The following is a 21635-nucleotide window of genomic DNA, read 5'->3' on the forward strand; positions in this document are numbered from 1 at the left end:
ATTTAAGCCTTGACATGCTCGAGTCCATGCTACACTACCCGCTGTTGCTGTGATCTGTTACCTTTGCAAAGAGCAATCTTTGATCCCTTTTCAGTCATCCCAACATCCCATGGGATGGATGAGGGATACAGGCAGGGCATAACCTCTTTCCCAGGTTAACTTGGTACCTCTATTCAAGCACCTCACGTTGTCCTGTGGGTATCAGCAAGGGGAGGCTTAGGACGGAGGGGGCAGGCATCTGACGTGGCAGTGGGGAAGCAGCTGGGGTGCCAGGGCAGGAGACCAGAGCTGGCACACACTCCAAGCCCCGCAGCCTGGCGGCCATGGTATGGGTCTTAGTGTTTGCCAGCCTGTGTGGCCAAATGTTCAGGCCTGGTTTTGATGAAAACCCCCTGGAGACAGGGTGAGCAGGATAAAAGAGGTGATGATCCACATTAAGCCAGGCGGCTGGGCTCTGTTCTCTGCAGGCACAGCGCTTCCCACCAGCCTGGCGATGGCACATCCTTCTTGAACTTCACTGGAACAGAAGAGCTTCCTGTCAGCCTGCTCAGCAGCAGTGGTGCAGGTAAGCAACCCAAGAGGTAACAGAGTGGGGATGCTCAGAGCAGGCCCACACCTAGAAGCGAGGTGGGAACCAGAAAAGCAGGGCCATGTCTATTTCCGGATCATTTCAGCCACAATTTCGGGTGACCTATTTAGAAGCAGTGCTGTATAATGCATGGAATTATAAATGGGCTGCACTTTACGTTTTTAGCCGAGAACGTGTTGGTCAAGAACACATTTATCCTTGGACTGTCAGTGAGTCATGATTGAGGGCTGCTTATGAGATCACTGTAGTGGGCAACACCAGGCCTGAGAGCTTTAAATTACATGTGTGTGTGTGTGTGGGCAAACCCACCCCCATAAAAACAATCAGGAGAGACCCAGAGGGAGCAGTGTGGTTCCACCTACGAGTTCAGAGAAGAGAAGGGTGACGTTGTTGCCTACAGAAGTGGGCACGCATCTCAGACGCGAAGGGGTAGAATTTGGTCAGGAGGAGAGTGAGAAGGTAAGGGATTCTAAGTGGAGGGAGAGTAGGAACTTGTATTAATACAGGGTTTATGCTTTTTGGAAGCACTTGTATATCTGTTATCTTACGCGATCATCCCAGTAGGCAGTAGGTTATTAAGTATATTTTACATATACGGCAGCATAGCACCCAGAGGTGTGGAGATGTTACACTAATCGCTCAAGCCAGTAGCCAGGTGTCCTGCTGTTTCTGATTTCAGCAGCAGTGTTCAGAGAGACTTTACAGGGGTAGGGGAACATGAATTTGGATGGGTGGGGGGCAGATTTTGGAAAGCCTCAAAGGGCAGATAATTATACAAAATGAATATGAAAAACATTAAAACGGAAAGAAAAAATGGTGCTGCTACTTTGTGTCTTAGTTTTCTATCAGTTAACCTGCATTTGTGGAACTTGGCTTAAGGAAGGCGTAATGAAAGTGAAGTTGTGTTAAGTTGGTGAATGAAGTTTTCCTCCATTCACGGGTGGATTCAGCCAGCGACGTTTCTAGAGGCCTATAGCTAAGGCTCGGAAACTGGACTGGCAGTGAGAGAATTACTAAAGGATTATACTTATTTCCTTCCTATTTCTAGTGCATCTTTTCTGTCATTATTTTGAATGAGAAAACAAATTGAATAAAAATTGGGGGGTGAGTAAGATACTTTTTATCCCTGTACTCAGGGGGCTAAAAATGTTACTTGTCTACCAGACTCTTTTAAAGTACCTTCAGAATACGCTAAAGGCAACGTTTCTATTGTTTTGCTAAAAGAAGGAGCCATTTTATAGGAACCCAGAGTTTGACCTTCCTGGCTGTTTGGGGTCAGGTTGTACCAAGGAGGGCTGCTCTGGGGCTCATGGGACCACACTTTGAGCGAGTTTCCTGGTGACCTGAAGCTGGGGAACCATGGGCTCAGGTGGTAACAGCACCAGGATTTGCCCACAGTGGTCGTGGAGTGCTTCCGGGCCTGGGGTGGGTAGCTCACGTAGACCAGATGATTCCTCAGAAGACGAGTCTTGGAACTTTACAATCTAGTCTGGGGAAAAGCAGGAAGTTGCAAAGAATCCTTATTCAGCGATTGGTGTGGAAGATCCTCAAATGACACCATCCTAGAGGCCTCTGAGCTAAGAGTTCCCTGGTGCACATGCATTGGGAAAGCGGTTGCTGCCCCCTGCACCTCGGGCTCACCTTCTCCCTGTTGGGCTCCTGAGTCATAGATCCATCTACCTGACGGGCCTCCCCACCTGGATGACCCCCGGCTACCTCATCCTTAATTACCGGCAGCTGAGCTCACGTCTTGCTGTCCCCCCCACCTGCCCACCTGCCCCTCCTTTTCTGACTCTGGGCCACATTCTCCATTCTCACCACCGTTGCTTTGTTTCAGACCCGTGTCATTTCTGGCCACGATTGTCACCGTAGCCTTCAAATCATCCTCCTGCTCTGTTCGTGTCCCCTCCGATCCATCTCCTGTACTGTCACCAATGGGCCATTTCCAAATGCGGGTCTGGTCTGATCACCCTCTCTGTCCCACATATGAACCGTTTATTGGTTCTTCACAGCTTGTAACGCCTGTCGTCACCTGGGCCCCACCTGCCTTTACACCTTCACCTGCCTCTACTCCCACGTAGCCCTGCATGTGGGAAGAACACAGGCTCTGGAATCTTAGGACATGAGTCCTGACTCCACCTCTAAAGAGCGGCGAGGCCCTTGGGCCAGGTACTTAACTGCTCTGTACCTCGGTTTCTTCATCTGTGAGGAGGGTTGAGTATTAAGTGTGATAATAATCCACGCAAAGCGCTAAGGACAGTGCCTGGCACGCATGGTGAGCACTCAGCAAACGAGAGCTGTTGTTGTCATTACTCTTATTAGATGAACACAGTTTATATTCCAGCTGTTGTGCCTTCTCAGAAGATCTTTGTCCTGATGTTTCTGTGCATAGACTAGTCCGTCTACAGAATATGCTTTTTCCTTTATCTTCAACCCCTGATTCTGCCTTGTAAACATCCACTTGGTCTTTATGGATCAGCTCCAACAACACCTCCTCCTTGGAGCCCTCCCTGGTGGTTTTGCTTCCTCCCAGGAGGTGTGAGGCACATTTCCACGTAACTCCAGACGCAGTTGTACACTTGGCATATCCTGGGCCCACTGTTTGTTTCTGCGTCTGCTTCTCCACTAGACTGAAAGAGCTTATCTTTATTTATCTTCTCCTCACAGTGTTTAGTGTGTTTATTGACAAAGACATTTATACTTCTAAAACCAAGCTGCCAGAATGACAGCATTTGAACAACCCACATAATTATTCTGTTTAATTGGTATACGAGCTATCAATTCGTAAATATGTCCTACAGTGTTTAGCTTCTTAGAGCAGGTGTCGGCTCCTTGGGTTCTTTCTCCAGTCAGGGTGATATAGTTAAATAGGGTCATCCTTACCCTTGCCCAGTCCCTTTGTGACCAGGAGCATGTGTTTTCTAAGGGGCCAGGGTTGGGACTTCCCTGGTGGCACAGTGGTTAAGAATCCACCTGCCAATGCAGGGGACACGGGTTCGAGCCCTGGTCTGGGAAGATCCCACATGCCACGGAGCAACTAAGCCCGTGCGCCACAACTACTGAGCCTGTGCTCTAGAGCCCATGCTCCTCAGCAAGAGAATCCACTGCAATGAGAAGCCTGCACACCGCAACGAGAAGCCTGCACACCGCAACAAAGAGTAGCCCCCGCTCGCCACAACTGGAGAAAGCCCGTGTGCAGCAACGAAGACCCAACGCAGCCAAAGAAAAATAAATTAATAATTAATTTAAAAAATTAAGGGGCCGGGGCTCGTGAGGAGATGGTCTAGCACTGGCCTCGCGTGGGAACTGACTCTAGTCTTTGCTCCTGTACTTTTTTTTTTTTTTTTTTTTTTTTGCGGTATGCGGGCCTCCCACTGTTGTGTCCTCTCCCGTTGCGGAGCACAGGCTCTGGACGCACAGGCTTAGCGGCCATGGCTCACGGGCCCAGCCGCTCTGCGGCATGTGGGATCTTCCCGGACCGGGGCACGAACCCGTGTCCCCTGTATCGGCAGGCAGAATCTCAACCACTGCGCCACCAGGGAAGCCTGCTCTTGTACTTCTTGATCAATTATGTCAGCTAGCCACAGAGAGAAATTAGGGAAAATCATTCTAATTTGTATTACCGTGTGCAATGACCAGTTACTGTCAGATCTACCTTCAGGTATATCCAGAATCTTAGCATGTCTCATCACTCCACCAGTCATAGCCCAACCCAAGAGGCCTTCATCTTTCACCTGGATTGTTGCAGTGGCCTGCTAACTGGTCTCTCAGCCTCCTCCCTTTGCCCTGCCGTAGAGTTTATTTTCAGCACAGTGGTTCAGAGTGACCCTTGGAAAATAGAAGTTAGATCATGAAATGGACATAAAGATCTTCACCTGCCTGCCTGCCTCACAGAGTTGTTGAAGGACCAGAAGTAGATCGGGTTCCTTCAGGGCAAAATTATCACACTGGGTCCTTGTCTGGGGACAAAGTGGGGGCCGAAACAAAACTAGTGAACATTTCCCTCATTAAAAAATGGAAGAGAAACGGGAAAACCTCATCTGTGACCCACCTCTGCCTTCTGGCCTTGGCGGTTTGCACCATGAGCAGGCATGCAGGCGTGACTCCGATTTCGCCTGCATTTGGACCTGACTCATAGGTGAGTTGTGATTCACAGGGCTGGCATCTCTGCGGGTTTCCCTCCTGGCCCTGTGCTGCCCAGCAGGAACCAGGTTGTTGGTTGGTCTGGGCAGGCAGCGTTTATCCCTCTGTTTCTTTAACTGGGCACCCGTTTATAAGACTTGTCAGTGTCATCCCCCTGATGGGGGTAACTGTGCTAGAGAATTTTTTTTTTTTTTTTTTTTTTGCGGTACGCGGGCCTCTCACTATTGTGGCCTCTCCCGTTGCAGCGGAGCACAGGCTCCGGACGCGCAAGCCCAGCGGCCATGGCTCACGGGCCCAGCCGCTCCGCGGCACGTGGGATCCTCCCGGACCGGGGCACGAATCCGCGTCCCCTGCATCGGCAGGCGGACTCCCAACCGCGGCACCACCAGGGAAGCCCTGTGCTAGAGAATTTTGATAAAGAAAATCAGTGGACGCCAAGTTTTCTTTCTCTTTACTGTCGGGACTCTGAATCTGCAACTTGGTGTTTGTGTTGAGTTTTAGATACGTGCAGCAGATTTGGACCGAGAGCTACCAGGCAAAGTAAATCAGAGCGCACAGTTACTCACCCAGGCCAGGCTGGGTGTTTGTGGGGAAGTACCATCTCTGTAGCCCAGAGAGAAGAAGTGACTCGCCCCAGGCACAGGTGTCCCCTGGAAGCAGCCCCAAAGGCCCCACACGGATTACCTTTTTTGGCCAAACGTTAGCAACCAGAGAACACATTCACACTGCTTGACTCCGAACAGCTGTGAAAAGAGACAGAGCTGAGTTGGCTCTTCTGAGCATTGGCTCCCCGAGCGGTGCGTCTGGCTTTCAACTTTGAGAGTGAGGTTCATTCCCAAATGTTAGGTTGGAGCAGAGCCGCCCGCCCAGGAGGTCTCCCCCGCCGCCCTCCCAGGTCGTTGGGTTCTTCACATGCCAGTGGTGAGTCTGCGGGCCTAAAGCTGAGCCTCAGAGGCAGAGCTGCAGGGAGAGGCTGTGTGCTGGGCTTGAGCTGCAAGGAAACTGTGAAAGTAGCTTCGAAGAAGCCTTTAAAATATGTATTTCTTCTAATTCTTTTCATTAAATTCTTTTCATTTCTTTCAAATAAAATGTGTTTGGGGACGGAAGACAGGGGAGGCACAAAAGGCTGAACATGCTTTATCCCTTAGAGATGGGCAGGTCTGCTCTGGGCCTAGAAGCCAGAGGTGCTCCGAGAACCCTTTGATGGGTTGCCTCTTTGAACTCAAACAGTTGCTCACACAATTCTTAAGTTGAACTGTTTCTTTATGAGGGTAAGAATTTCAGTTCTTGTAGTCGAAGTCTGGATTGGGTTAAAAAAAAAAAAGGTGCTCCGATGACGAAATTTAGAATCCAAACCCATGAGGCGATGTATTAGTAATTCTCCTATTGCTCGCATCGCTCGGAGAATGCCGGTTTTATAATTGCCTTCATACCAGTTCTCAGGCCAGACAAGAAAAACCACCCCATTGCTTCCTTGTTATGCTTTGTGTTTGTGTGAAAATGGATGCTGTCGGTCAGGCTAGCTTTTTCAGAAAATTTAGCTACAAATGGCTTTTGGCTGTTGGCAGAGAACAGATAACGTTTTCAGTAGATGAAAACTGGTGACCCATTTGGATAGTCAGGAAATAAAGCATCTGTGGAGTTGCACAGAAAGAGTCTAAATGCAGGTGTCACTTCCTTACTGTGTGATCTTCAGTTACTTACTTAACTTCTCTGTGCCTCAGTTTCTTTATCTGTGGAAAAGGGATAACACCTACCTCACATTTGCCTCAGTGTGGATTTGAATAAAATGAAGCACTGTTATTTTTCTGACTTAATAGATTGTATCTTCTTATTATGATGGCTAGTAATTTTTAAAAATCTACTGAAGGCAGCTCCAAAAAAGAAGTTCTAAAATTGTTTTGGCCAAGTGACATCATCTTTCTGAATTAAAAAAATATATATTTACTTTTAAATTTACATACAGTAAAATTCACTCTGTTTAGTGTACAGTTCTATGAGTTTTGACAAATGCATAGAGTCATAAGCACCAACAAAAACATCAAGATACAGAACATTTCCATTACCCCTCAGATTCTTTGTGCTGCTTCTTTGTACTCAATCCCTCCCTCCTCCCCTGGCAACCACCGATCTGTTCTCTGTCCCTTTAGTCTCTCCCAGCAAGTCTTGCACATGGAATCATACAACTTGAAGCCTTCTGAGTCTGGCTTCTTTCACTGAGCATAATTCGAGATTCATCCAAGTTGTTGCCGGCATCCCCAGTCGTGTTCAGTACTTTTTATTGCCATATCTTATTCCATTGTATAGATGTATTAGTTTATCCCTTCACCAGGTGGAAGACATTTGGGTTGTGAATAAAGCCACACTTACATAACTTACATAACAGGTTTTTGTGTAAGCATCAATCTTCATTTCTCTTAGGTGAATTCCTAGGAGTGGGATTGCTGGGTCAAATGGTCAATATATGTTTAACCTTTAAAGAAACTGCAAAACAGTTTTCCAAAGTGGTGTGCCATTTTGTATTCCTACAATCAGTGGATAAGGGTTTCTGTTGCTGCACATCCTGGTCAGCACTTGGCTTGAGCAGTCCTTCTAGCCATCCCAAGAGACCCGGGTGCAGAGGTATCCCACCGAACTTCTGATTTGCCATTTCTCTAATGACTAATGACATTGAGCATCTTTTCACGTGCCTTCTGTATGTGTGTCCATATCTTTTGCCCATTTCCTCATCAGGTTGTTCTCCTGCTCTGGAGTTTTTAGAGTTCTTTATGTGTTCTGGATACATGTCCTCTGCCAGAGGTGCGATTTGCAAATACTTTCTCACAGGTTGTAGCTTGTCCTTTCAAAAATTTCACAAGGGATTTGTAAGTATTTGTTCTTGTTAGAAAAGATTCAGCTGACACGAAAGTATTTACAGTAAAAAGCCAAAGATCTCCTTTCCCTCCCACCACTTCCTCCAGCTTTCTTCTAGGAGATAGCCACTGTTGACAGTTTTGTGAGGATCTTTCCAGTCCTATCCTAATTTTCTAGTAAATGTAAACGCGCGGCTTTCGGGATCTTAGTTCCCCAACCAGGGATTGAACCCCTGCCCTTGGCAGTGAAAACGCGGTGTCCTCACCACTGGACTGACAAGGAATTCCCTAGTAAATGTGTTTTGAAAGGGACATTTAATTTTTTAATTTTTATTTATTTTTGGCTGCGTTGGGTCTTCGTTGCTGCAGGCGGGCTTTCTCTAGTTGCGGCGAGAGGGGGCTACTCTTCATTGCGGTGGCCTCTCTTGTTGCGGAGCACGGGCTCCAGAGCGCAGGCTCAGTAGTTGTGGCGCATGGGCTTAGTTGCTCCGTGGCATGTGGGACCTTCCCGGACCAGGGCTCGAACCTGTGTCCCCTGCACTGGCAGGCGGATTCGTAACCGCTGCGCTACCAGGGAAGCCCTGAAAGGGACATTTAAATATTGAAATGTGTGTTTTGAAATTAGTTCTATTACTTTTCAGTCAATAAGTTGCATTGAAATGCATTGCATTTCAATGCATAAGTCATATTCCAGGAAGCCATGATTCAGGAAAGAAAATTTCAGAGGATGACTGTTAAGTGGACTAAATTTAAATAGGTCACCTTGTGTTTGCTAAAGGTTGCTCTAATTAGTTGAAATTACTTTGAAATTCGTCCTGTTTCTGTTTTTTTTCTTTTCTTTTTTTTTTTTTTTTTGCGGTACACGGGCCTCTCACTGTTGTGGCCTCTCCCGTTGAGGAGCACAGGCTCCAGACGCGCAGGCTCAGCGGCCATGGCTCACAGGCCCAGCCGCTCCGCGGCACGTGGGATCTTCCCGGACCGGGGCACGAACCCGTGTCCCCTGTGTCGGCAGGCAGACTCTCAACCACTGCACCACCAGGGAAGCCCCGTCCCGTTTCTTATTCTAAGTGGTGGGTTGCTGTTTGCTTTTGTGCATGTGCCCTAAAGGTCCCATTAGGCGAACAGTATTGATAACCTCAGAGTAAAGTTCTGGCTCCTTCCCGAACTTTAGATTGCTCGTTTTTCTTTGATGGATTCTTTTGTGCTGTTGGAGATACTCAGCACAGAATTTGTACTTGGTTTTTTATTTTTAGCTACAGTTTGGGGCTTTTTTTAAAAACCATAACTGGTCAGAACTTTTATTGCAGAATGAGTCTCACTGACACAGATTCTTTTCATCTTTCCACAGGTATGAATCCTAGGACCCAGAATAAGGATGCTTTAGAGGACAGTGTTTCTACCTCTCCAGACCCAAGTAAGAGGGGCCTGCTGACGGGGGAAGGTGGCAGGGAGGTGGGGGCGTGGGGGTGGATGGTCAAGGCACTGGGGGAGCAAGAGGGAGCCCTTTGGGAAGAGAATGGTCTGGAAGTTCACATGTCTCTGGGTGGTGAGGGGAGAGGGGAGACTCTGCAGCCTCTCCGATGGAACATGAGTGGCAGGGAGGCCAAATGACCTGTTCTGGAATGTGATTCGGGGCCACACAGGAAGGGTAGAGGAATTCCCAGAGCTGGCCTTGGCTCTCAAATGCTTAATGATGGCTCTGGGGAGAAGTCGGAAGGAATAAGACCTGAAACTGTTTACATCCCTGTAGTTGGAAGTGTTTGTCTGGGTTGCATTTGCTTTGATCATCCTTGTCTATTGAAATAGCTGAACATCTAAATATCAACAATAGCAAAAGACCAGAAAAAAAAAAATTCTACTGCTTGGTTGATTTTGCTTTACTTCACTGTGACCAGTGGATATATGTACATCACCAAGTCTTTTTATCCCCACTTTTAAGGAACTTAACAATCATTTCACTACTTCTCCAGGTCCGGCATACTGGTCATTTTTCATGGCAATATCAAACACATTATTAAATCGTGCTTTGGATAATCATGTCTTAATGGTGGCCATTTGGGTGATTTCTAGTTTTTTAGCATATAATGCATGGTGCAGTGGGTGTGTTTTTTTCTCTTGGTTCAGATCCTCGGAATATATTCCAAAGAATAGTTGGCAGATTGATTGTTTTCTAGAAAGCTGCCAGCCCTGAATAGATGAGCCTGTTTCTTCTCTACAACCCCAGCACTGGATTTTGTCATCTGTGTTTATTACTGTTAACTGAATGATTCTGAGGTGGGACCTCCTCAGAGGCCTCTGCAGGGCCTGAAGATACTGGAGGTAGAAAAGAGGCCACACAGACCTTTTACCCATGAAAAGAACATCATCAAGCTAAGAATCGGGAGCTTTTCTCACCACGGGGTTTGAATTCTCCGTATCTCAGTGTGTGCCCGCAGATACCATTTCTAAAAGGTTTTTATAATCTTGAGGGTCAGGAAGCTGGTGACGGCCAGAACGATGTAAGAAGGCACAGTGATAGAGTGTCTTCTGTTTCTGGCCTCCCCACGGGGGCTGCATTGTGTGCCCACCTTCTGCTGCTGGTTCTAACCAAGAAATGTGAACAAATTCATCCCTCGTCTGCCCTATGGGGAATTGGGGTGTTAACTAGGTTATCGTGGGCTGTGTCGTTTTTTAAAAAATTTTATTTATTTTTTAATTGAAGTCTAGTTGATTTACAACATTGTACCAATCTCTGCTGTACAGCAAAGTGACTCGGTTATACACATATGGACTTTTTTTTTCCATATTCTTTTGCATTATGGTTTATCACAGGAGACTGAGTATAGTTCCCTGTGCTATACATTAGGACCTTGTCGTTTATCTGTCCTAAATGTAATAGTTTGCATCTACCAACCCCAAACTCCCAGTCCATCTCTCTCCCTCCCCCCTTCCCCCTTGGCTGTGTTTTGAGTTCTTGAAGTATTAAGGAGTTAACAAGACCTGTATAGAGTCAAAAGCATAGACTCAGAGAGTGGAGTGGTGATTGCCTGGGACCTGTGGGGAGGTGGGCAGTAGGGGGGGTGTTGCTGATTGGTGGGCGTAAAGCTTCAGTCCTGGGAGATGAGTAAGTTCTGGAGACCTGCTGCTCGGCACCGTCCTCAGTTAACAATACTGAATTGGACACTTACAAATTTTGTTGTTGTTGTTTGTTTTTTTAAATTTTATTTATTTTTATTTATTATACAGTAGGTTCTTATTAGTTATCTATTTTATACATATTAGTGTATATATGTCAATCCCATTCTCCCAATTCATCCCACCCTGCCTCACCCTACCCTCCACTACACTTAAAAATTTGCTAAGATGGTAGATCTCACGCTAAGTGTTCTTACCACAATAAAATAAAATTCAAACCAACCAAACAAAAGTCAGCCCAGGACCTGGAGTGGAGACCATGGAGTTAGGCCTGTTGCAGGTCAAGTCATCTTCCCCAAAGCAGGGCTGCCACACAGGGCATGTTTCCTGCTGGGACTCAGGGTGCAATCCCCTTCTTGTCCCTAACTCCGGGCTCAGGGAGGCTCTGTTGCCCTGGGTGGTGTGTGTCGGTCACTGTATGGAGGAAAGATCCCTGAGCAGAGTGGCTTCTGGCCCTGTGACCTGTGGTGGGTTCGGCTCGGCCAGGTGTTTAAAGGGGCCGATGATGCCTCCACACCTGCTCGGAGGAGGTGATGTGAGGGGGTACAGCACACGGTAAGTCACAGGGCACCACGAGAAGTGAGGTGCGTGAGGGTCTCACTGGGAATGCAGAGGCAGAGGCGCGGAGTGTTTCTGTTGCTCGTTGCTCCCTCGCATGGAGATTTGACAAATAATTTTCACTTAAATGACTTAAGAGAGATTACCGCCCCATTACTTTAACTCTGATTCTCAACCGGGGAATATTTTGCACTTCAGGGCACATTTGGTCATGTCTACAGACATTTTTGGTTTTCACAACCAGAAGATGTCACTGGCATCTAGTGAGTAGGGACCAGGGATGCTGCTCACATTCTACAATGCCCAGGACAGCCCCCACAACAAAGAGTTATCTGGTCTAGAATAGCCTTCATGCCCCGAGGTGGAGAAACTCTGCTTTACCCAAAGAGCAGGAGGTTTTGGACAGACCCCTGTGGTCGGGCCCACTCTGCTGATGGCAGCTTTCATTTCTAGATTGTTAAACTCTGTCTCCTAAAGTTCCGGCCTTGTAACTCCCAGACATCCTTCCTTGATTCCTCTTCCTACCCTTTTGGATCTGTGACTTATTTTTGCCATCCTGAAAGCGTTCCTGAATTCTGCTCCCGTGTGCTATTCGCTCCAAACTCCAGCTCCAAAATCCGGCTGCGCTCTCCTCCTCTCCCCACCCAGCCTCTCCATCAGCCCAGGGGAGGCTTCCAGCTCGAGCCTCTCTTCCGGTCTTGGAATGTTGATTTGCTTCGATGTGTAACTGCCTGGCCTGGCCTGCCCTGCGGTAACCTCACTGGCATCGCGGCTGTAGCTCATGATCAGCAGTAAATGAAAAGTATCGGCTGTGCATCCCATTTGCATGATGGGATTGGATAAGCACTGCGTTGTCTAACAGCCTCTGTTTCTCTCTCTTTCTCCCCCCCCCCACCCCTTTCCTGGCAATTTTATCACCTGTCACCACATACTTTCTCCTTCCCCCTCCCTTCGTCCCTCCCCCTGTCCCCCACCCCCCACCCCGCCATCCTACACCTGCCTGGTGACTACACGTACCTTCCTCCCTGTTCACACGAGGCAGTTCTGACGCTGTCTGCTCCCCCTGTAGTGCCAGGCTTCTGTTGCACAGTTGGCGTGGACTGGAAGTCTCTCACTACTCCGGCGTGCCTTCCCCTCACCACGGACTACTTCCCCGACCGCCAGGGCCTGCAGAATGACTACACAGAGGGCTGCTACGATCTCCTCCCAGAGGCCGACATCGACAGGTTGGTGGCAGAGGAAAGGCGCGCAGCTTTTGTTTCTCCCAAGACTGGTTTACAAATCGTTAGTTTCACTTACCACCACAGAAGGGTCATCAGGGCTGGCTCATGGGGATGAAGCCAAGGACCGGGGGACTCTATGAGTGTCACACGGCCCTGGGCCAGGCATGTCCTGTGAACAGCCGTCTGTCTTTTCAGGAGGGACGAGGAAGGTGTGCAGATGACGGCTCAGCAGGTGTTTGAGGAGTTTGTCTGCCAGCGGCTCATGCAGGGCTACCAGATCATCGTGCAGCCCAGGGCACAGCAGCCCAGCCCCGCTGGCCCGCCCCCGCTCAGCAGCAGCCCGCTCTATGGCCGTGGTGAGCTGTCCTCTTTGGATTGTAGTTTCTCTTCTCTACTAAGTTTGTGCAAGCAGGTTCTCAAGATAGTAGGGAATACATACATTTAGGAGTCATTGTTTTTCAACACACACTTTTTTTCCCTCTAAATCTAACTTTACATGAGAATTAAACTCTCCACTGGGTTCGGAGTTATCTTAAAACTCTCCTTTTAAGGTAGAGGGTATGACCAAGTTCAGGAAGTTCCAGCCTGGCTTGAGCAGTACCTCGGGGTCCCAGGCAGCCAAGCAGGGGCTGAGCTGTCAAACTACAGGGTGAATATTCCAGACCCAGGAGCCTGGGTTTATGTCTCACACAGTGCCTGACACAGTAGGTCTTCTCATGTTACCTGAATCTCAAGTTTATACTTGTTGTTTTTTCGGTTTTTTTCCTATTCTGGATTCATGTTCTCTTGTTTGTCACTGCAGCTCAGTGACTTGAAGCTGGGATGGTTTGTCCCTGAGTGGCAGAGGCTAGTGAGTGGCGGAGACTCAGTGGCACCGGCTGAGTCAGAGCTGGGCTCTGGAGGGCTCCTCTGAAACAAGTCAGGCAGCGAGAATTACATGCAGGGGCCTGGAACCACACAGCGGCGGTCACTTCCTGGAACCATCACTGAGCATCTGATAGTCCCCTGCTTCCTCCTTGTAGCTAATGAGCTCCCCTCCTCCCTAACCAGCCAGCACCAAACCTCAGGCCATCTTTGGCTTCATTAAAGCTCCTCTGGGGACTTCCCTGGTGGCGCAGTAGTTAGGAATCTGCCTGCCAATGCAGGGGACACGTGTTCGAGCCTGGTCCGGGAAGATCCCCCATGCCACGGAGCAGCTAGGCCCATGTGCCACAGCTACTGAGCCTGCGCTCTAGAGCCCGGAGCCACAACTACTGAGCCTGCGTGATGCAACTACTGAAGCCCACTTGCCTAGAGCCTGTGCTCCGCAACAAGAGAAGCCACTGCAATGAGAAGCCCGCACACCGCAACTAGAGAAAAGCCCATGCGCAGCAATGAAGACCCAAAGCAACCAAAAATTTAAAAAAAATCTCCTCTGGTTAGAGGATCAAAGAAGCATGGACCTGTTAATGGGAGCTTAGCAGTCCTCCGGTCCAGGTCCTGTTGTTCACGACAAAGCTTTGGATTCCCTCTGGATTTTCTCTAAAAGCCCCTTGTGATATGTATCACGTGATGCCTTTTTCGCACATTATAGACTGTACTGAATAGTAACCTTTCTGAGTGCCAGGATGATTTCAGCTGCATCTTGTTGTCCTCCACCACGAAAACCACTGTGCCTGGTGTACGACAGTGTGCCTTGATGAATATATGACTGTGGTCATTCATTCATTCATTAGTATTTTTTCTTTTGGCTCTGTTGGGTCTTCATTGCTGCGCGCGGGCTTTCTCTAGTTGTGGCGAGCAGGGGCTACTCTTTGTTGCGGTGCACCGGCTTCTCATTGCGGTGGCTTCTCTTGTTGTGGAGCACGGGCCCTAGAGTGCGTGGGCTTCAGTAGTTGTGGCACGTGAGCTCTAGAGCGCAGGCTCAGTAGTTGTGGCACACGGGCTTAGTTGCTCCGCCACATGTGGGATCTTCCTGGTCCAGGGATCGAACCCGTGTCCCCTGCACTGGCAGGCAGATTCTTAACCACTGTGCCACCAGGGAAGTCCTCATTAGTTTATTTTTTTTATTTTTTTATTTTTTTGCGGTACGTGGGCCTCTCACTGTTGTGGCCTCTCCCGTTGCGGAGCATAGGCTCCGGACGCGCAGGCTCAGCGGCCATGGCTCATGGGCCCAGCCGCTCCGTGGCATGTGGGATCTTCCCAGACCAGGGCACGAACCCGTGTCCCCTGCATCGGCAGGTGGACTCTCAACCACTGCGCCACCAGGGAAGCCCCTCATTAATATTTTTGAAGCTCCTGCTCTGTGGGGGAAAATAACATTAGTCAAACTATGATATACAATTCCACGTTGCAATAAAGACTGTGAGGGAAAAATCAGAGGGCTGCGAGAATATTTAATACAGGACCTGATCTGATCTGGAGAGTCAGGGGCGGCTTCTTTGAGGAGTTGATGTTTGAGCTGCTGCTGTACCTGAAACACATGCAGGAGTTTTTAGTGAGAGAGGAGTGGAGGGCAGGAACAGGTGGGCCAAGCATGCCAGGCAGCAGGGTTAGTATGTGCAAAGGCCCTGTTGGCTGGAAGACCTCATGAGACTTTCTAGGCACCCGAAAGAAGACTGGCGTGGAGAGCACTGGGAATAAGCCAGCAATGTGGCCGGAGATGTCAGGAGACCCAGTCTGCACAGGCCCACGTGAAGGATTTTGTTCTTATCCCAAGAGCAGTGGGATGGATCTGCTTTTCGTGTCAGTGGCTCCATCCAGGTTGCCTACTTCCTTTTCTGTGAAATAGCACTTTATCAGGTGCTACTGAAAATACAAAGACGAACAAGATTTGGGTCCTGGCCTCCTGGAACTTTTGGTTTGTCAGGGTGTGAGACAGAGGCACACAAGGAGCTACATCCAGGGTAGAATTCACCGCTGATAGGGTCTGATAGCTTTCTGGAGGAAGTGGCATTTGATGGTGACCTTAAATGATCCCTAGGATTTCGACAGTCGCCCAGGAAGAGAAGGCAGAAGAAGCAACAGGAGCAAATGTTTGGAGAAGGAAATTCAAGCAAATAAGTCTGAAACGTGGTGCAGCAGTGTGGGCGTCATGGGGGCTGAGGGCCGAAAGCTAGGTTGGCCACCCCCGCGGTTGAGGGCCTCAGATGCCGGGTGGCAGCTTGTGCCTGAGGGGAGTGGAGTTCCATTTTAGCCAATTAACATCTACTCCGGAACTTTCCTTCACAGAGGATGAGGCATTGGGCTGTTCGGCCAGCTGTTGTAGGCACCCCCAGGCTCTAACCTCCTGCTGGCTGGTTCAGTAACGGAAAAATCTGCCCACTTCAGGACTTTTTTTTTTTTTTTTAAACCAAGAATATTTCTTTTCCATGAAACTGCCCCTGGAAAGAAAGTGTTGCCTCTTTTGTTTCTCCTTTTCTAAATCTATATGGAAGAGAAGCAATTGCCTGTTAAAGGAATGACCCTCAACCAGATGGAGGAAATTATTTATTTTTTTCCCTATTAGGCCTTGTGTCCCGAAACCGCCCTGAGGAGGAAGACCAGTACTGGCTGAGCATGGGCAGAACTTTCCACAAAGTCACACTGAAGGATAAGATGATCACAGTGACACGATACCTTCCCAAGTGAGTCCTTGGGTATTTAAAGTTTCCAGCTCTGTCCTAAATTATGTCAAACTACTAAGTTATGTTTCTAACACATACTGTCCACATACTGAATTATGTGTATAACATGTAATTCAAACCAAGGAGGTTGAGTAATTGGTTTTTCTTTCAGAGTTACTGTTTTGCTCTCTAGGGTTGTATTTTATGGTTGTAGCTCACCTACTTCCAAAAGGGATTTGATCCAGCTTATAATGTTTAGCATGAGTCTTAACATGCCAATTAAAAATAAAGAGTATGAGGCTAGAAGAATGAGAAAGTTTAAGAAGAACTGAGAAATCTCCATTACCAGTTCCCTGGGATGAGTTTTGGTTACTGTGGTCGAGGGTTGAGTGCCAAGGATACTGCTAAGTGTCTTGAGACAGAAAAGGTACAGGAGACTTGGGGGGAGGGGGGGATCCTTGTTTGGACCTCAGGCCACACCCTTTGTTTTTCAGGTACCCTTACGAATCTGCCCAGATCCACTACACCTACAGCCTCTGCCCCTCCCACTCAGACTCGGAGTTTGTCTCCTGTTGGGTGGAATTCTCGCACGAGCGGCTGGAGGAGTACAAGTGGAATTACTTAGACCAGTACATCTGCTCTGCCGGCTCCGAGGACTTCAGGTCAGAGACCCCGATTTCACTTTCCATCCTCGCCGCCTTGTGTGTATCCGTATTTTAATGTCTCTGTCCTTTCTCCTGATTGCAAAATGATGCCTGTTTTAGAAGAAAAAAAAGAAAAAGAAAATGGAGGGAAATAGCACATCTGCATTGGGTTAAAAACTCAGTGATGAGATGGACGTGGCTGGTTGTGCAACAGTGTGAATGTACTGAATGCTGCTGCATTGTGCACTTAGAGATCATTAAAGTGGTAAATTTGTTATGTATATTTTACCGCATGAAACAACAAACAACAGCAAAAAACCTGGTGAAGATGTGCTCTTTCTTTAAAAAATATTTATTTATTTATTTATTTGGTTGCACCGGCTCTTAGTTGCAGCAGGTGGGCTCCTTAGTTGTGGTTCATGGGCTCCTTAGTTGCAGCAGACGGGCTTCTTTAGTTGAAGCACATGAGCTCCTTAGTTGTGGCTCTCTGGGTCCATAGTTGCCACACACAGTCTCCTTAGTTGTGGCATGTGAACTCTTAGTTGCGGCATGCATGTGGGATCTAGTTCCCTGACCGGGGATCGAACCTGGGCCCCTGCAATGGGAGTGCAGAGTTTTAACCACTGTGCCACAAGGGAAGTCCCAAGATGTGCTCTTTGGTGGAATGTCAGTGCTCTTCACATTTTCCTGACTGCTTGTGACATCTTTTTTTTTTTTAATTGAAGTCTAGTTGATTTACAATGTTATGTTAATTTCTGCTGTCGATCAAAGTGGTTCCGTTATACACATATATACATTCTTTTTTTTTTTGTATTCTTTTCCATTATGGTTTATCATAGGATTTTTTAAAAATCGTTTTTCAGCTTTATTGAGGTATAACTGACAAAAATTGTACACATTTAAGGTGTACAATGTGATGGTTTCATATAAATGTAGATTTTTTCTTTCTTTTTATTGGAGCATAGTTGATTTACAATGTTGTGTTAGCTTCTGCTGTACAGCAAAGTGAATCAGTTATACATATACATATACCCACTCTTTTTTAGATTCTGTTACCATGTAGGTCATTACAGAGTACTGAATAGAGTTCCCTGTGCTATATAATAGGTTCTTATTAGTTATCTGTTTTATATATAGTAGTGTGTATATGTCAATCCCAGTCTCCCAATTTGTCCCTCCCCGCCCCTTTCCCCCTTGGTAACCATAAGTTTGTTTTCTACATCTGTGACTCAATTTCTATTTTATAAATAGGTCCATTTGTACCATTTTTTTTTTTAGATTCCACATATAAGTGATATCATATGATATTTGTCTTTCTCTGACTTACTTCATTCAGTATGACTATCTCTAGGGCCATCCATATCCCTGCAAATAGCATTATTTCACTGTTTTTTTATTATTATAGGATATTGAATATAGTTCTCTGTGCTATACAGTAGGACCTTGTTGTTTATCCATTCTATATATAAAAGCTTTGTGACCTCTTGTTTTTATTTTATTTTATTTTATTTTTTTGGCCATGCTACGAGGCATGCAGGATCTTAGTTCCCTGACCGGGGATTGAACCTGGGCGCACAGCAGTGGAAGTGCCGAGTCCTAACCAGTGGACCACCAGGGAATTCCCTGTGACATCTTGTTTTTAATTTTTCATTTTTACGCATGATTTATGGTTGTGATGATAAAAGGCCACAGCGGCACTGGGCCTGGGTGCACAGAAGCATTCTGACGTCTCTGGGATAGAAAGTAAAAGCAGCCTTGGAGTTCTTACCTCTCAGCCTGCGTGAAATGCAGCATCAGATGAGCACGTGCTCCTGGGCAGATGGACGCTTGCACCCTCACTCCCGGGGGCGTGGGTGTTGAGATGGGATGCTTACTGGGGTGCTTTTATCATCTACTTTTTCTCACCACCACCCCTTTTCCCCTCTGGCCCTCTGTAGCTTAATTGAGTCTCTGAAGTTCTGGAGGACCCGCTTCCTGCTGCTGCCAGCCTGTGTCACCGCCACCAAGCGCATCACAGAGGGGGAGGCCCACTGTGACATCTACGGGGACAGGCCTCGGGCAGACGAGGAGGAGTGGCAGCTCCTGGATGGCTTCATCCGATTCGTGGAGGGCCTAAACCGGATCCGCCGGCGGCACCGCTCCGATCGCATGATGCGGGTGAGGCACCCCGGACCCCTTGGGGGCTGGGCCCGGTCTGGGATGCAGGGACCGTCTCCTCCTGTGTCTGAGGCCTCTCGCCGGCCAGTTTCTTTACTCCACAGCTGCCCAGCGTTTATCTTCAGTCCAAAGAAGTGGGTTCTCCTCCAGAGCAGGGTGAAGCAGGGTACACAGCCAGCCACCGGGCTGGGGCCACGCATCTGACCCGAGGATACAGCCCTTTGTGAGCTCCCCACTGGGGACCCGGCATCAGGCACAGCTGCTTATGTGACTGGATTGCTGGTGCTGGATTGCTGGATAGAAACTCGCTCAAGAGGGTGACAGCGGCAATGTCACTTGTAGTGTTTCCTGCACCCTTGGGCCTTCATTCAACCACTCACTCCCCAGTGAGGACGCTGAGGCTCGTGGGGGTGATGGGATGTGTCTGAGGACACCGAGCTAAGAAAGGGCTGATCTGGGATGATTCAGAGAGTGTGTGTGTGTGTGTGTGTGTGTGTGTGTGTGTGTGTGTGTGTGTGTACACATACCGCTCTGTGAATTTTACAAATGTATAGATTCACATAACCACCCCCACCACCACAATCAGGACATGGAATAGTTCCATCAGTGCAAAAAAACTCTCACACTACCCTTTAGAGTCACACTGTCCCCCATCTCTAACCCCTGGCAGCCACTGGTCTGTCCTCCATCACTATACTGTTGTCTTTTCCAAATGTCCTATAAGTGAAATCATACGATATGTAACCTTTCGAGGCTGCTTTCTTTCACTCAGCATAATGCCTTTCGGGTTCATCCAACTTGTCGCTGAAATCCACGGTTCATTCCTTTCCATTGCTGAGTAGTGTTCCATCATCAGCCGTGTTTTTATTTTTTGTTTTTAACCTCAAGTTCAGTGTTCTTTAACCCAGGCCAGCTGCCTCTCGTACACAGCATCATTTCTGGGAGAGCTTATGTAGTGGAAAGAACCTTAGTTTTTTTTTTTTTTTTTGCGGTACGCGGGCCTCTCACTGTTGTGGCCTCTCCCGTTGCGGAGCACAGGCTCCGGACGCGCAGGCTCAGTGGCCATGGCTCACGGGCCCAGCCGCTCTGCGGCATGTGGGATCCTCCCGGACCGGGGCATGAACCCGTGTCCCCTGCATCGGCAGGTGGACTCTCAACCCCTGCGCCACCAAGGAAGCCCAGAACCTTGGTTTTGAAGTCAGTTAACTGGAGTTTGAATTCCAGCTGCAGTGCGATTTGGGATAAGTTACTTCACTTCTCTGAGACTTAGCTTCTTTTTCCTTAAATTAGATGTGATGTTATTTACAAGGAAATCCTTGAGCCGTTGATTGAGAATAAAATGAGATGCTATACGTAAACCGCCTCAAGGAGGCAGTGTGTTTTGAGTCCACAGCTATTTGGGACCTTCAGTTCAAGCAAAAAGCCGTTTCCTGGCATTTCCTGATCCTGAGACCCCGTCTTCCCCAACTGCACTGGTGGGCTCCCAGAGCCTGAGGCACAGCAGACGCAGCAGCATCTGATGGCCTGTCTCCTCCTCTATGCTTTAGAAGGGGGCCGCCATGAAAGGCTTGCAGATGGCTGGGCCCATCCCTACCCACTCCCTCGAGTCGACCGGCCCCCCGGTTGGGAAGAAGGGAACCTCAGCTCTGTCTGCCCTGCTGGAAATGGAAGCCACTCAGAAGTAAGTACCTGGTGGACAGAGACTCGTTCCCATCCCCCAGGCCCCAGTGCGGTGAAATGTGACTTCTGTCTACCAAGGAGCCAGTAACTGACAAAAAGACACATATGTGAAAAAAAAGCTAGGTTAATACCTGGTAAGTGTCGAATGTCATGAAGTAGGTCAGAAGTTAAAAACTTGCAGTCTGGGACTTGATTTGAACTACAGATACAGTTGGTTTGGTCTACAAGGTGTTTTTTTGTTGGTTGGTTGCGCTTTTGTTTGTTTTGTATTTTTAATAGACTTTCTTTTTTAGGGCAGTTTTAGGTTCAAGGCAAAACTGAATGGAAGGTACAGAGAGTTCCCATCTACACCCTGTCCCTGCACATTATCCACATCCCTCACTGAACGGTACATTTGTTACAATCGATGGACCTGCATTAACACATCGTAGTCACCCAAAGAGCACAGTTTATTTACATCAGGGTTCACTCTCGGTGTTGCACATTCTATGGGTTTAGACAAACTTATAATGACATGTAGCCACCGTTATAGAGTAGTTAACATTGCCCTAAAAACACAAAATACTTTTTAAATATTTGAGCCAAATTTTTTTCGTTTGAAGATTTCATATAAAAATCTTGATTTCTTAATGAATTCTTACATGAAAAAATATATAACATGGTTATATTGTATAAAAAATATAGATAATGTAATACGAAATTATATTATGGGTAATATGTAACATCCAACTTTGCTCGAAGTGGTGGAGGCTCAGTTACCACTGGGTCCACGTTCAAGCCCAGCCACGACGGGCTGGCACTTTAGGTGGACTAGTGCCCCTGGTTTACTGTAGAACCAGCACGCCGTCTGCTCTTGGACTTGTCTTGGCCCCTCAGACAAGGGCCACCTGACCAGCTTCTCTAGGCATTTGAGTATGTGGTCCCTTTGTAAACAGTAGGTGCTGCAGCTCTTAGGACCCCCGTGGGACCACATCTTGCTTTGGGAGGGCAGGGACGGCGTCACAGGAGGTAGGATTTAAGATGTCCTTGTA

At 47.8% G+C, this 21635-nt stretch overlaps 1 protein-coding gene across 3 annotated transcripts in view; it reads left to right on the plus strand.

Moving 5' to 3' along the window:
• The window catches only part of DEPDC5 (DEP domain containing 5, GATOR1 subcomplex subunit), a 93308-nt gene that overhangs the window by 38859 nt on the left and 32814 nt on the right, over positions 1–21635 (plus strand). For all 3 annotated transcript variants that reach the window (XM_082667208.1, XM_082667207.1, XM_082667209.1), the window contains exons 24-31: positions 468–565; positions 8933–8998; positions 12386–12542; positions 12735–12895; positions 16027–16144; positions 16618–16785; positions 18705–18924; positions 20472–20605. In XM_082667208.1, coding sequence (XP_082523334.1) covers positions 468–565; positions 8933–8998; positions 12386–12542; positions 12735–12895; positions 16027–16144; positions 16618–16785; positions 18705–18924; positions 20472–20605 — 1122 coding nt within the window. The remainder of the gene's footprint in view (positions 1–467; positions 566–8932; positions 8999–12385; positions 12543–12734; positions 12896–16026; positions 16145–16617; positions 16786–18704; positions 18925–20471; positions 20606–21635) is intronic.

This window comes from Grampus griseus (genome assembly GCF_964374135.1).
Source record: "Grampus griseus genome assembly, chromosome: 12".
NCBI classification, from domain to species: Eukaryota; Metazoa; Chordata; class Mammalia; order Artiodactyla; family Delphinidae; genus Grampus; species Grampus griseus.